A 16,414-nucleotide genomic window follows, 5' to 3' on the forward strand; every position below is an offset into this window, starting at 1 on the left:
GGGGACAAAACAGTAAATGAATAATATGGAGGGTGGGGATGCGGGACATTTTGAGTGTTCTTTCAACTTTTATTTTTATTTTTATTCTTATTTTTATTTTTTGGAGTAATGAAAATGTTCAAAAATTGACTATGGTGACTATGATATATATAGTTGTATATCATATACAACTATATGATGATACTGACAAACAACCGTTTTACATTCTGGATGATTGTATGATATGTGAATATATTTCAATTAAAAAAAAGTAAATGTGGGGGAGGAGTATGGGATGCTTTTGAGTATTCTCTTTTACTTTTATTTTTATTCTTATTTTTATTTTTTATTTTTTAGAGTGACGAAAATGTTCAAAAATTGATTGTGGTGTTGAATACACAACTGTATGATGAAACTGTGAACCAACTGTACACTCTGGATGACTCTATGGTATGTGAATATATTTCAAAAAAATTACAGTAAAAAATAAGTCAAACACAAAAGGAGAGATATTGTCTGTTACTACTTCTATGAACCATCTGAACAATGTAAAATCAATGTCTTATAATGTAGAATATTGGGGACCTGGTGACAGTAGCTGGTGAGGGGGGGAATGAGACAATCTATTATGTTTAGATATGTTAATGATAGTGAATTCAAAGGTATGGTAATGGATAGGGATTATAAATACCGGAGCAGGATTGAAAGGGGTCTTTTAAAGGCATGTTTCCCACAGATAAGCACCGCAAATACAGATAGGTACTTGCATAATATATTTCTAAGGTATGACACTAGCACAAAGAGTTGACAACAGAAGGGTATATGAGAAAAATCTACATATTGCATATTAGGGACTATAATTAATAGGAATATCATGCTAGTATTACACAAATACTAGGGACAAATAATTGAGGGCTGACAGGAGCTACAAAATGTTTTGGGTCACGAGAATTGTTTAAAGTGGAGAGTGATGAGGATTGTACAGCTAAGTGATAATGTGAGATATGGATGGTTTATCATGGACATAACATATGCTATGTAAACTTAGGAACCCCCTGCTTTATAAGACAAGCCCTTAATCTTGAGGCTTACTTGGGTGCAACTTACAGTTGTAAAGGGGAGGCAAAGCCCACCTATAATTATTAACTAGGAGTCACCTCCAGAGAACCTCTTTTGTTGCTCAAATGTGGACTTACTTTCTCTAAGCCTAACACTGCAAATAAATTCATCACCCTGCCCCTGACATGGGACAGGACCCCCAAGACGAATGAGCCTTCCTGGCGACGTGGGACATGGATTCCGGGAATGAGCCTGACCCTGGACAGGACAAATACTGTACTGTCTCACTAATGTGAACTAACATTAATGAGCAAACTTTGAGAGTCAAAAGCTGAGAACACAGGTTATCAGCAGACAGAGGGAAGAGATAAGGCATTTGATGCTGAAGGAGTATACAATGTTCAACAGGATTGACTGTATAGATGCAGAAATGGATAGCATAATATTGCATGATGGTAGCACAATATCGTTTAAGTACACTGAACAAAGATGTCCGTGAGTAAAGCTGAAAGAGGACTGCTCGGGACAAGTATGACACCAGAAGGAAATCAGGTGCTAAAGATGGGGACTGTATAACCTAGTGAAACCTAGAGTGGTCAATGATGGTGACTAAATGTACAAATACAGCTATGTTGTTACATGTGGGAGAACAAATGAATGTCAATCTTGCAAGGTGCTGAAAAAGTGATGGTACTGGGGAAAAATATAATCAAAGCAAACTGGAGTCAATGGTTAACAGTAACATATGCTTCCATCAAATGAAACAAAGGCAATATATCAAAGCTAAATGTCTATGAGAGGGGGATATAAGGGAGCAATATGGGATTCTTGGTAGTGGCGCTGTGGTCTGACCTTATTATTTTATTGTAGTACATGGTATTTTAATTTTTTAATCTTTTTTTATTATTCTTTTAAACTTTTTTTTTCAAGTAATGAATGTGTTCAAGTGCTGATAGTGGTGAATGCACAACTACATGATGATACTGTGAACAACTGATTGTACACTGTGGATGATTGTAGAATGGAGCAGCCTATCTGGAGGACAGTGTGGTAGTTCCACAAGAAGCTAAGTATGTGGGTGTCATATGGTCCTATAACCTCATTACGGGATATATACTTGGAAGATCTGAGAACAGGGACACGAATGGATATTTGCACACTGGTGTTTATCCAATTTGCAATGGATGGTGGTGGCCTAAGGGTACATCGATTGATGAACTGAATGGTAAACTGTGGTATGTGCATACATTGGAATACTGAGCAGCTGCAAGAAGGAATGAAGCTGTGAGACACGCATCTGGGTGAATGGATCTTGAGGACAGCACTTTGAGTGAAGAACACCAGAAACGAAAAGACAAACATTATAATGCCACACTAAAATGGACTAACTATAATGAGTAAACTCTTAAGAATTGAATCTTAGAGCACAGCTTAACAGGAGAATGCTTATTTTAATGTTCCCTAGATTGTAAGTTCTCCAGCAGTCACATCTATTCCTGAGTTGTGATGGTTATCTCTAAATTCTGAGATGCGGAGCTCTTTTTGTGTATAACCTGGTTGGTCTCTGGAACTTTGGGTATCTGTGTGACACCTGAAACTCAGACCAAGAGCTCAGCAGTTATGAATGCCAGTATTACCTCATATAGCAACTGTTAAAAAAGGCTGAAAAACAGTTTAGACCATAATTAGAGATACGAATGAAGTGGATCTGGTTAGGACTAAGGCAAATCAGGCCAAAGGGTAAAGGACGGTATTTACTTGATTGTATAACTACACAGCTTACACTGTGTGACCATGTGATTGTGAACACCTTGTGGTTCTGTCTCCCTTTATCCAGTGTAAGGACAGATGACTAGAAAAATGAGGACAAAAAGTAAATGAATGATACTGAGAGATGGGGGTATGGGATGTTTTGGGTATTCTTTTTTACTTTAATTTTTACTCTTATTCTTTTTCGTGTGTGGTAATGAAAATGTTCAAAACCTGATTGTGGTGATGAATGCACAGGCACAACTAGAGAATAGAATGGTAATGTGAACCATTGATCGTACACTGTGGATGACTGCATGGTTTGTGAATACGTCTGAAAACTGAATTAAAAAAAAATCTATACAGGGGAAAAATACAATAAATTGCAGTTCATCAAACTTAAGATTTCTGCACAGTGAAAGATCTGCTGAAAGAATGAAAATGCAATCCATAGATTGGGAGAAATTATTTGCAATGCAAATCATATATCACAAAGGACTCTTATTGAGAATATATAAAGACTTGCCAAAACTCTTTTTAGAAAAATATCCATATTGCATGGATGGTTATCTGGATATCTCTCAACTTGCTAGACACAAAGACTAGCTCCCACCTTCTTCAACTGCATGTAAGATATTATCATTTCAGGCACTCTTTCTCTCCACAAACATCTGATTTCCAAATCTTATTTAATCAGGCATCACCTTAAATCACTCAACCTGCCATTCTTAGTAGGCCAAAAGAGTGTCTATAATCATGGCTGATAAGAAGATAAAGACAATATCAAAGACAAAGGGAGGCTTTCTATTTAAAAAATTTAATAAATGAAATTTATGAAATATATGCACATATAATAGTAAGGTACCAATCAAGGCTAGTTTCCAACATTTTAACTTTTTATTCCAAAATCCTCATAATTATTTCAACTTTTAGTCATGTGACTCCTAATTATTATACACTCAATATAACTGTTCAAAATATGGCATTCACCATGGTAGACTTTAATTAATATAGTCATGCAGATACATAATTTCAAACCAGAATGAACTTATTTATAACAGTTTTATAATGGTCCAGAATTAATAAGGCTTTCTGTTTCAATGAAATAGAGCTGTTAGCCAAATGCAAATTAAAACGACAATGAGAAACCACAACACACCCACTAAAATGGTTCAAGCTGACAAGACTGACACAGGAGTGTTGGTGAGACATGGAGTAACTAGAACTCTGGTATGCTATTGGTGGAAATGTAACAGTACCACCACTTTGGAAAACAGTTTGGCTGTTTCTTAAAATGTTAAATACCTACCATATCCCCTGATTTCCCATTTCTAAGAATTTACTCAAAGAGAAGTGAAGGTACATGTGCACACAAAGACATATACACAAACCACATCTTTACTTGTCATAGCCTGAGCCCGAAACCGTAAACAAATTGCCCATCACTAGATAAAGGGGTAAACAAACTGTTATGCAGTCATACAACGGAATATTACATAGCAATAAAATAATACATGCAATAATATGAATGCATTTCAAAACAATTACATGGCATGAAAGAAGCCAGACACCCCATTGATGTCCATTAAGAAAAAAGAAAGGAAAAAAAAAAAAAAAAAAAGAATTGCATACTTTATGATTCCATTCATATCAATTTCAAGAAGATGCAACCTAATCTAAAATGAAAAAACAGATCAGTGATTGCCTGGGAACTGGGCAGGGCACTGAATTACAAAGGGACACAAGAAAACTTTGGGGGACAATTAATATGTTAACTTAATTGCAGTGAAGATGGTTTTATCATTATATATATGACAAAACAAATCTGATTTTACGCCTTAATGAATGATTTAATGTATTTCAGTTATGCATCAATAAAAAATAAGGCTTAAAATAAAATATAGAAAAGATCTTTCTAAACTAGAACCCATCAATGGATAAAAGCAAATTGCATTACAAAATTACAATCTTTATATCCCTCTTAATAATCAAGCAAAAAAAATAAAGTAACAAAATGATAATTATATATCTTGCCATCTATATATTTTTAAGGTGATGATCATTTTCAGGGAACAGTCATTTTTGTTGCACAAATAGACCTATTAAGGGTTCAGAAGGCCTCCGATGGCTTATATGTAAAACTATAAGAAACTAAATTATGCCACAACTGTTGCTTGTGCACTTAAGCAAATTAATAGCGTGTTTCATTTTCCCATTTTGAAATGTTTTCTTTCAGTGATACAAGTATACGTACTAGTCAGTAAATGAAGGAAAATTTAAGGAATCCAGGAAATTGATACATTTCAATTTTAAATACAAATAACTTTTGAAAAGAATTGTATTAAACAGTATTACCTTGAATGTTGTATTGATAGTAATCAGGATCTTCTGATTCTTCCTTCACTGTCACAGCTGCCATTTCTAGGGAAATGCCTGAAAAGCAAAATAAATTATATAATTAATCTCAGGGCATTCAGTTAAGATTGTGTAGGGAAATTTCCCCACAAATAATGCAGAGTAGTGCATATATATTTTGGATTTTGAAAGGACAAAAGTTTGCTAGGTAGCAAGGCGGGGGGTGTGGTTGGAGTGTTACCTATAACCCCAAACCTATTATTTTTATTTGAGCTATTTATCTATGCTTTGCATAATTTTTGTTACATATACTTTTAATAAAAAGTTTTTCAAAAGGGTGGAAAAAGATTGCTTTCACAAAGAATCTTTCTTGGGTAAGCATAACAGGGTTAAACAGCACAGGCTTTCAAAAACAAGACGCTAGAAGTAAATAACTGAAACTATCAAACTCCAACCCAACAGGCGTGACTCTCGAAGACGACTGTGTAACTACGTAGCTTACAAGGGGTGACAATGTGATTGTGAAAACCATGGGGATCATACTCCCCTTTTCCAGTGTATGGATGGATGAGTAGAAAGACGGGGACAAAAACTAAATGAAAAATACTGTGGGATGGGGGGTGATTTGGATGTTCTTTTTTACTTTTGTTTTACATTCTTATTTTTATTCTTTCTGGTATAAGGAAAATGTTCAAAACCAGACTGGGGTGACGAATACATAACTGTATGATGGGTACTGTGAACAGCTGATTGTACACCATAGATGATTGTATGGTACGTGAATATACCTCAATAAAACTGAATTAAAAAAATAAATAAATTAGCCATAATTCATGTAGGTATATCTCTGGACTCTATTTGGTTCTACTGATTTATGTATATATATCCCTTCACCAATGCCATACTGTTTTGATTACTGTAGCCTTAAATAAATTTTTTTAATTGGGGAGGAAAAAATGAGATGCTAATTTCACCATGATTATAAGTTCTATTCTCCTTTTCCCCATCTGAGTAGATAATACTCTCAGACAAGCAATGAACAATAGACAGGTATATGTACACATTTCAGACTACAATACTCAACCCCAATCATACACATACACACCCACTTAGACAATGCCATTCGCCAAACAGTAGTCCTCCTTAGAAGTCAAAAGGAGAGCTTTAGGAGTGGGAGCCAGTTCTGAGAATTATCACTCACATGATACCTTAGGTTACCAAGTTAATAACTCTAAAACTACTTAATGATTTTTATAGTAAAGTTTCTCTGGGCAAATAACTAGTACAATTTGTGTCTCCTATCTGGTCCTGGCTTTTATGTCCAAGAATAGTTAAACAAACAAAAAATCTTGAAGGAATGTGCAGGAAAAATAAAGAATATAAAGATACAAATTGTTAAGCTGAAAAAAGAAAACTAATATAATGGTGATGCATATAACCACACATAAAGATGGTTTAAGAATTCAATAAATACATAATTTTTCTGGCTTTAGCATGTTTACTTTGGGATGCATACTAAATATGCAGGAGATGAATAAATGAATAAGGGGAAAAACAATTTGCTAAATGATTCTGACATAATCAACTAAAAACTAAACAGAAAATTGAAAAATTCTATGGCATGAAATAGGAAAAAGAAACTTTCCATAAAGCAAGCCAACATTGCAACAGATTCAAATACGTTTTCTCCAAAAGTAAGGACAATTCAACATTAACTTTCTTGTGGTCTTACATAGTATATCTATAATGTACATAAGAGTTCTCACCAATATACAGAAATACAAATGAAAGTTAACACAGCCTTTCCCCAAGATTCATTCCAAATGCCACAGGGGAACAAACCAAGGTGAATGCTATTCAGGGGACAGATCAGGGTGATGAATAGGTTTTGGTAATGGATAGTAGTAACAGTAGCACAAAACTGTAAATCTAATTAATGCCACTGAACTGCCACTTAAAATAGCAAACTTTCTGGTGTGTGTGTGTGCGTGTGTGTGTGCGTGTGTGTGTGTGTGTGTAGCCACAATGAAAATTAAAACAAAAAATACATGTTTTTAAAACCTTCTAAATTTAGGGGAAAACTTCCTTAATTAATTTCATAATTCATTCTAAAAGCATCATACATACCAGAATCTTCCGTGGGTTCAGTTTTCACTTTGATGGAGCCACAACTGAAAAGGGAAAAGAGCTGTGATCAAGCTATGCAAAGGTGAGAGCCACAAACACAATGTTTGTTCAGTGTTGTGCATTGCTGACATCCAATGCACTGGATCTCAACCGAATAAAATTACCTACCTGACCAAGAAAATGCAAAACCGATGCAACTGCAACATTTACATTATTTATTTCTTACCTAATTTTGAGCTCTCAACTAAATTCAGTATTTTAATTCCAATTAAACCTTTCAAAAAAAAGTTACAATATAGAAGAATGCATTAACTTTCAAATTCTACTTTACTATAAGGCATTCCTCATCAGTGTGGTCATCAGAATAACACTGCCTTCACCAAGGAACTTACAAGAAAAGCAGAATTCCAGGTTCTACTTCAGATCTGCATTTTCACAAGATCCCCTAATGACTCAATTGCATATTAAGCTTTAGAGATGCGAGACATAAAGCCTTTTTAATAGTCTAGTATCTAAACACTAAAACTTTGCCAGATTTGGAAGTTACTCAGTAATAATGAAAATGTATTTTACCTTCCACGTGGAGACAGTATCGACCTTTCAGCATCTGTTGCCATCACACGACCACCTATGTACCAAAAGATGGGGAAAAAAAGGTTTAGGCTTTCCCTAAACTTTGTAATATGACTAATGTTTCCAAAGGCCTTAAATATAGAATGAAATGGGGTGGATGGGGATGATTCCCAGCTCTGGGTCACAGCAGAGTAAGTGCTGGGCTAGTTATTTTAAAAATGTACTTTGTTCTTCCCCACAAGGAAGAGAAATAGGGATAAGAACCATCTAGCTGCTCTCCCGACCCCCACTCACTAGCACGTTCTCTTTAATGAAAGACTTATTTTCTACCATGAGATGAATACAGGAACATACTAATTTCTAATAAGGTAGAATAAGACTCTTCTAATGTATAAATGATAAAGACAGCTATTAAGAGTACACGGCTAGGAAAAAACGGAGTGACACAACAGGTATAGGATTTCTTCTTGAGGCAATGGAAATGTTCTAGTATTAGATAATGGTAATAGCTAAACAACTTGTGAATTTATTAAAACCACTGAATTGTACACTTCAAAATGGTAAATTTTACATTATGTGATTCAAACCTCAGTAAAAAAATAGCAAGGAAAAAAAACAGAAATCCAAAAACCATGACCATACCAAATGCTGGTAAGGATGTAGAGACACTAAACTCTCATACATAACTGGTAGGAATGCAAAAAAAATGGTACATCACTTAAAAAACCAGTTTGCAATTTTCTTAAAAATTTAAACATACCACCTTATGATCCAGCCATTCTAATTTTAGGAATTTATCCAAGAGAAATGAAAATATATATCTAGTCAAAGAATTTATTCTTATATTCATGGAGGCTTTCATAATAATAGCCAAGAAATGGAAACAAAATTTTCACCAACAGGTGAATGCATAAACAAATTGTGGTACATCTATACCAAAATGGAATAATGTTCAACAACCTAAAAAAGAATGAACTAGGGATACAGGCAACTACATGGATAAATCTCAAAACAAGAAGCTGAACCTCCCCCAAAATAGTGCCTACAATATGATTTTATTCATACAGCAATCTAGAAAATGCTAAAAAATCTATAATGACAGCCATAGAGGAAAAGAGTGGGGATGGAGAGGAGGAGGAAAGGATTAGAAAGAGCAGGAGGAAGCTTTTGGGGATGGCAGATGTGGTCACTATCTTGAATGAAGTGATCGTTTCAAAGTGTATGTGTGTGTCAGAACTAATCATATTTTCCACTTTAAATATATACAGTTTGCTGGATGTCAATTACACCTCAATAAAGCTGTTAAATTAAAACAAAAAAACAAAAAACAAACAAACAAAAAGAACTGGAAAATATGCCATTAAATCACTTGTTTTCAGAGTTGGTATGGCAAAAAGACTGAATCATACAAAGCCTATTACCTATCCACTTGGGCTACAAAATGTAATAGAACTATTCTTTAATTAACAAATTGGCCTCAAAGTTTCAAAGCAAGTTTCTAGAATAAATGACTTGATAAAATATAGGAGGCAGACGAGGCCAATTAGGAACACTTCAGGAAAAAGTACTCATCAAAGAAAGTCTGAATTTTAACATAAACATCAAAAATAAATCTTTTCTTGCTCAACCTTATAAAGGATATATCCAAAAACCCAAAGCTAACATCACACATAATGGCAAAGACTGATGTTTTCCTTGTAACATTGAGAACAAGGCAGTGTCTGCTATCGTCACTTCTATTCAATATTGTGATGAATGTTCTAGCCAAAGCAACAAGAAACAAAAGCCATTCAGACTGGAAAGTAAGAAGTAAATTGTCTTCATTCACACATGATCCTCTATGTAGAAAGTCAAGAAAAAAACATTTACACTCAGGATGAACTGATTTTCAACAAAGACGATTCAAGTGAGGAAGGATGGTCTTTCAACAAACTATCCTGAAACAACTGAATATCCACACACAAAAAGATGAACTAGACCTTTACTCTCACACCACACACAAAACTGAACTCAAAATGGACCAAAGAACTAAATGTTAAGACCTAAAATTATAAAACTTCTAGAAGAAAACATGGAAACCTAGGGTTAAACAATGGTTTCTTAGATACGACATCAAAAGCACAACTGACAAAAGTAAGTTGGACCTCACAGTTAAAAATTTTTGTTCTTCAAAGTTCACTATTAAGAAAGGGAAGAGACAACTCACAAAACTGGAGAAAATATTTACAAATCATACATCTGATAAGGAACTCATATCCAAAATACAACTCAACAATAAAAAGACAAATAACCCAATTTTTAATATGAGGAAAGGATCCGAAGACATTTTCCCAAAAAATATATATAAATGACCAATAAGAACTTGAAAAGATGTTCAATATTATTAGTTATTAGGGAAATGCAAAGCAAAATCATAAAGACACCACTTCACACTCACCAGGATAGCTAAAATAAAAAAGACAGAAAATAACAAGGATTAACAGGGATGTAGAGAAACCAGAATATTCATACATTGCTGGTAGAATCGTAATGGTGTGATCACTTTAGAAAAGTCTGGCAGTTCCTCAAAAAGTTAAACATACAGAGTTACTACATGACCCAACAGTTCTACTCTCAGGTATCTATTAAAGAGAAATGAAAACATACAATCACACAAAAACTTGTACGTGAATGTTCATTACTCATAAAAGCCAACGAAACAGAAACAAACCAAATGTCCATCAACTGATGAATGGATAAACAAAATGCTGTGCAACCACACAATGGATAATATTCAGCAATAAAAACAAATGAAGTTTTGATACATGCTACAACCAAGACAAACCTTTAAAATATGCTAAGTGAAAGAAGCCAGATGCAAAAGAACATATATATGATCCAATTTATATGAAATCTACATAAAGTAGATTGGTGGTTGCCTATGTCTTGGGGGGTTGGAGACTGACTGCTAGTGGATAGAAAGTTCTTTTGGGGATGATTATGTTCTAAAATTAGATTATGGTGATGACTGCATAATTCAGTACATACAGCAAAAATCACTGAATTCTATATTTTGAATAGCTCACTTTATATTATATAAATTGCATCACAATAAGGCTGTTGAAAAAATAAAAGACAATCAATCATAACAACTGTTGGTCAGGATGTGGAGAACCTGGAATCCTCATATGCAGACTACTGATGGGAACAAGAAATGGTGCAGCCCTTTTGGAAATCTGTTTTGACGGTTTCTTAATAGTTAAACACAAATTTACACTATGACTCAGCAATTTCACTCCTAGGTATATACCCAAGAAAAATGAAACATATGTCTAGATAAAAACTGGTACATATATGTTCACAGAAGCATTATTCTTAACAGCCAAAAGCGGAAATAATCTAATTGTCCGTCAACCAGTAAATGGATAAACAAAAGACGGTATAATCATATGATGGAATACTTACTCTTCAGCAATGTAAAGGAATAAACTACTGATATACCCAACAATCTGGATGAACATCAAGGGAATTGTGCAGAGTGAAAAAAGCCCATCTGAAAAGGATATATACTGCATATTCCATTTACGTAATATTTGTGAAATGATCAAGATGGGAGAATGAAAATGTTCTGAAAGGTGATTGCAATGATGGTTGTAGAACTGTAAATTTACTAAAAAAATTATTACATAGTACACTTAAAACAGGTAATTTTATGGCCATGTCAATTGTACCTCAATAAAGCTGTTAAAAATTTACTCTTTTCATCATGGTGAGAATAAAGCAAAGGATGTTTAACAAAAAGCAAAAAGTGTCTGTGTATGTAATCTTGTCCTCTCAACCATAGACTTTCATGGTTAAGAGGTTGCCAATGATTCTAATTATTTACTTTCAAAAGCCTCACACAAGCTTGGCTCCAAAGGGTATAACTCTTCTGAATATTATTTCTTCTCCTTCAAATAGAATGGATAGCCTTCCCAAAAAGATCAACTTGTTGAAATCCTAATTCTTCAAGGGCCCATTCTGGGGATCTCTAACCAAAAGCAAATCCTCCTTCCAGTGAACTTCCATAGTACTTTTCTGTAAATAGTCCATTTTTATGTACTATGCTTGTACATGTAAGCTTGCTCATGTCGTGGTCATTTTATAGGCCTTTTTACCTCTTCCAATAGACTATCAGCATTCAAAAGAGTTAATGTGTATACATAGTTATTTATCTCCCCTCCCTTCCCAATCCTGTACCTATTAATACCTTGCCTGTGTTGTTGTCCAATACACATTAGGTAAATTAAATCATACTCATACTTCTGGAAAACGAGGACACAGTGAGTATATATTCTTCCACACTGCAAACATAAAACCTTGTATACATCACAAAACAAGTACCAGAGCTGGAAACACAAACCAAGTCTCTACTTTTTCAGTTCAATATACCTTTCACTGAATTTATAAACATCTTAGCACTCCACCCCAAAATGTATTATTTAAAAAAAAAAATTATTAAATCTATTAAAATTTGACGAAATAGTTTTTGGCACAAGCCAGTTACCAAGTAACCAACACCATCACTTACCTAAGTGCTTCTTTGGCTCCAGGAAAGGTCTGCATTAAAAGAAAACAAAAAACTATATATGAATACAGAAAACAAAATTATTGTAAAGCATAAATTTAAATTACTTCTACATTTAAAAAAAATTTTTTTACGTACGTGAAAATAAGCTAATTATTCAACTTTATACTTATAAACTGTTGGTGGGTGGGAAGGGAGAAAGCACTTCACCTCTTAATGATAAACGAAATCCCTGCTTTGTTCTCCAAAATCCACTTCAGGGTTGCAAGATCATAATTCTCAGGATGTTTAAAGGCAACTCCTTCCGGAAGCCCTTGCACTACCACAGCCGACTGGTCCCTTAGCATCTTCTCATACGGAACAGGTACCACTGTTGATTTACCTAAAGCTTTTCCTAGGTGGGCAAAGGTGGAAAGAAGATATACTTTAATAAATGGTAGTGAAATTTAAAAACTAAATCATCATTAGCTTATCATGTCTTAATAAATGGCACTCATGCCTTTTGGTAATATCTGACTCCAAAACTTTTGAAATACTACAGGAACCTATTCCCATGTTAGCAGAACTTATAAACCATGAACCGAACCAAAGAGCCAAAATGGAAAGTACAAAATGGTTTACTTAAAAACTTACATAAAAGGAGAGGAAAAAAAAAGGTTGATCTCTCACTATTCTTCTTCTTTAAGATGGCCCCAGCCTGGTATAAACACAATCTTATCATAAACAACTCTGCCTCAGAATAGGAAACCTACAAATCCAACTATCACCATATAATACAAGGCAATTTTTGGGTAATATTCTCACTGAAAGCTTGTTAAGTAAACATAACTTATCTTCACAAATGGGTGTATTCTATAAGCCTGTCTCTCTGTGCACTGAGCATTAAAGCCGCACAGATGCTAGAAATCCCATTACTCAGTTAAGTTTTGCCTGTAACCCTGACAGTATAATCTATATCCTCCCCTTTGACTGTTCTCTTAAAAGAGCTTTGTTGTACCATGAAACTCAATTAACAAAAGGTGGTTTTGAAGGGAATCCAAGAGATTGGCACTCATGAAAAATAAGCAGTTCTAATCTCTTCAATAAATGGTGCTGGGGGAACTGGATAACCGTATAAACAAGAATGAAAAAGAACCCCTATCTCATACCATATACAAAAATTAACTCCAAATAGATCAAAGACCTAAATATAAGCGCATGTGCCATTAAACTCCTAGAAGATCTACTGAGAGGCGGTAGTTTAGGACTTTACATCCAAAGCACAAGTGACTAAAGAAAAAATACATAAATACGACCCCCTCAAAATTGAGTATTTCTGTGCTTCAAAGAACTTTGTCAAAGGGTGAAAAGGCAGCCGACTCAATGGAAGAAAATATTTGGAAACCACATATCTGATCAAGATTTGATATCCAGAATACATAAAGAAATCTTACAACTCAACAATAAAAAAAAAAAAAAAACCCCAACTAAAAACTGGGCAAAAGATTTGAACAGGCTTTTTTCCAAAGAGGAAATACAAATGGCTAAAATGCACATGAAAAGATGCTGACTTTAATAGCTATTAGGGAAATGCAAATCAAAACCACAATGAGACATCATTTCACACCCACCAGAATAGCCACTACTAAACAAACAGAAAACTACAAGTGTTGGAGAGGATGTGGAGAAATAGGAACACTTCTTCACTGCAGGTAGGAATGTAAAATGGTACAGCCACTGTGGAAGATGGTTTGGTTGTTCTTCAGGAAGCTAACTATAGAGCTGCCATATGATCTGGCAATCCCACTACTTGGTATATACCAGAAGATTTGAAAGCAGAGATACAAATAGACATTTGCACACCGATGTTCATAGTGGCATTAGTCACAATTGCAAAAAGATGGAACAACCCATGTGTCCATCAACCAATAAATGAATAAAGAAAAGGTGATATATACATATGCTGGAATATTATTCAGCAGTAAGAAAGAATGAAGTTCTGAAGTACGTGACAACATGGATGAACCTTGAGGACATTATGTTTGAGTGGAATAAATCAGGCACAAAAGGACAAATATTTTATGAATCTCACTATTTCATGATCTCACTAATATGAACTAATTATAATATGTAAACTCATAAACATAAAATCTAGAATATAGGTTACCAGGGGATAGAATAAGGCTAGAGAATGGGGAGCTTAATTTGTGCAGAATGTTTATCTAGGGTGAACTTAAAACGTTTAGAAATGGATAGAGGTGATGGTAGCAGGTTATTGTGAGCATAACTAATAGTGCTGAATTGTAAGTGAATGTGGTTGAAAGGGGTAGTATAGAATCATGTATGTCACCAGAAAGAAAGCTCCGGCTGAAAATATGGGAATGTATAACACAGTGTATCTTCTGGTGGACAATGTCTGTGATTAACAGCACAAATACAAAAAAGTTCTTTCATGAACTGCAACAAACGTTCAACACTTACAAGGAGTTAATGGTAGTGGTATATGAGAAAAAATGTACCTATTGCAAACTATGGACTTCACTTAATAGTAGTATCTTAATACTCTTTCATCAACAGTAACAAATGTACGACACCAATACTAGGGGTCAGTAATGGTGGGGGTGGGGTGGGGGTCAGAGGTATGGGATGTTTTGGGTTTTCTTTTTATTTGGAGTGGGGGGGGAGTAATGAAAATGCTCTAAAATTGATTGTGGTGATGAATGTACAACTATGTGATGACACCGTGAGCCACCGATGGTATACTTTGGATGGACTGTAGTGTGTGTGAAGATGTCACGATAAGATTGCATTAAAAAATAAACAGTTCTTGATTGTGTTTTAAAACTTCAACTTCCATATGAGACCAAGGGAATAGATATCTATTTGGTACAGGATCTAAATTTTCTGAACGGTACAACTCTACAATCGATTTGTTCAAACACCACAATTGCATGGAACTTTGAATAGGAAGTGAGATACGGTAGGTTAGTATAGGCTGGAGTGAAATAGTGACACATCCCAGAGTAATCTGGGCAGATAATAAAAAATATATTTACAGCCTCCCCCTCCCCAGCCCCGAGGATCTGGGGGAAGGTGCGGATGTGCTGGACATCCTCACCTGGACTGGTGTTGATGTTATCACAAACATTGGGACTGGCGGTTTGATGTGCTGAGCCCTCAAGCACGGGACTTGCCCTTATGAAGCTCATTACCACAAAGGAGAGTCTAAACTTGCATGTAATGGTGCCTAAGAGTCTCCCCCTGAGTACCTCTTTGTTGCTCAGATGTGGCCCTCTCTCTCTCTAACTGAGCCATCTCGACAGGTGAACTCGCTGCTCTCCCCTCTACGTGGGACCTGACTCCCAGGGTTGTAAATCTCCCTGGCAATGCAGAATATGACTCCCGGGGATGAATGTGGACCCGGCATAGTGGGACTGAGAGTATCTTCTTGACCAAAAGGGAGATGCAAAATGAGACAAAATAGTTTCAGTGGCTGAGAGATTTCAAATGGAGTCGAGAGGTCACTCTGGTGGACATTCTTATGCACTATATAGATAACACCTCTTAGGCTTTAATGTATTGGAATAGCTAGAAGTAAATACCTGAAACTACCAAACTCCAACCCAGCAGTCTGGATTCCTGAAGACAATTATATAATAATGTAGATTACAAGGGGTGACAGTGTGATTGTGAAGACCTTGTGGATCACACCCCCTTTATCTAGTGTATGGATGAGTAGAAAAATGGGGATAAAAACTAAAGGACAAATGGGGTGGGATGGGGAGATGATCTGGGTGTTCTTTTTTCACTTTTATTTTTTATTCTTGTTCTGGTTCTTTCTGATGTAAGGAAAATGTTCAGAGATAGATTGTGGTGATGAACGCATAACTATGTTATCATACTGTGGACAGTGGATTGTATACCATGGATGACTGTACGTTGTGTGAATGTATCTCAATAAAACTGAATTTAATTAAAAAAAATTATATCGCAGTAATGGTTGCACAACTCTGTAAATACACTAACAATCATTGAATTGTATATTTT

The 16,414-nt window shown here is 35.1% G+C and overlaps 1 protein-coding gene across 7 annotated transcripts in view; it reads right to left on the reverse strand.

The window, feature by feature from the left end:
* The window catches only part of GTF2I (general transcription factor IIi), a 100,796-nt gene that overhangs the window by 55,607 nt on the left and 28,775 nt on the right, over positions 1-16,414 (reverse strand). For all 7 annotated transcript variants that reach the window (XM_037813518.1, XM_037813517.1, XM_037813514.1 and 4 more), the window contains 5 exons: positions 12,599-12,782; positions 12,392-12,420; positions 7,843-7,897; positions 7,270-7,313; positions 5,143-5,220 (listed from right to left, as the gene is read on the reverse strand). In XM_037813518.1, coding sequence (XP_037669446.1) covers positions 5,143-5,220; positions 7,270-7,313; positions 7,843-7,897; positions 12,392-12,420; positions 12,599-12,782 — 390 coding nt within the window. The remainder of the gene's footprint in view (positions 1-5,142; positions 5,221-7,269; positions 7,314-7,842; positions 7,898-12,391; positions 12,421-12,598; positions 12,783-16,414) is intronic.

Source organism: Choloepus didactylus, chromosome 21 (assembly GCF_015220235.1).
Source record: "Choloepus didactylus isolate mChoDid1 chromosome 21, mChoDid1.pri, whole genome shotgun sequence".
Taxonomy (NCBI): Eukaryota; Metazoa; Chordata; class Mammalia; order Pilosa; family Megalonychidae; genus Choloepus; species Choloepus didactylus.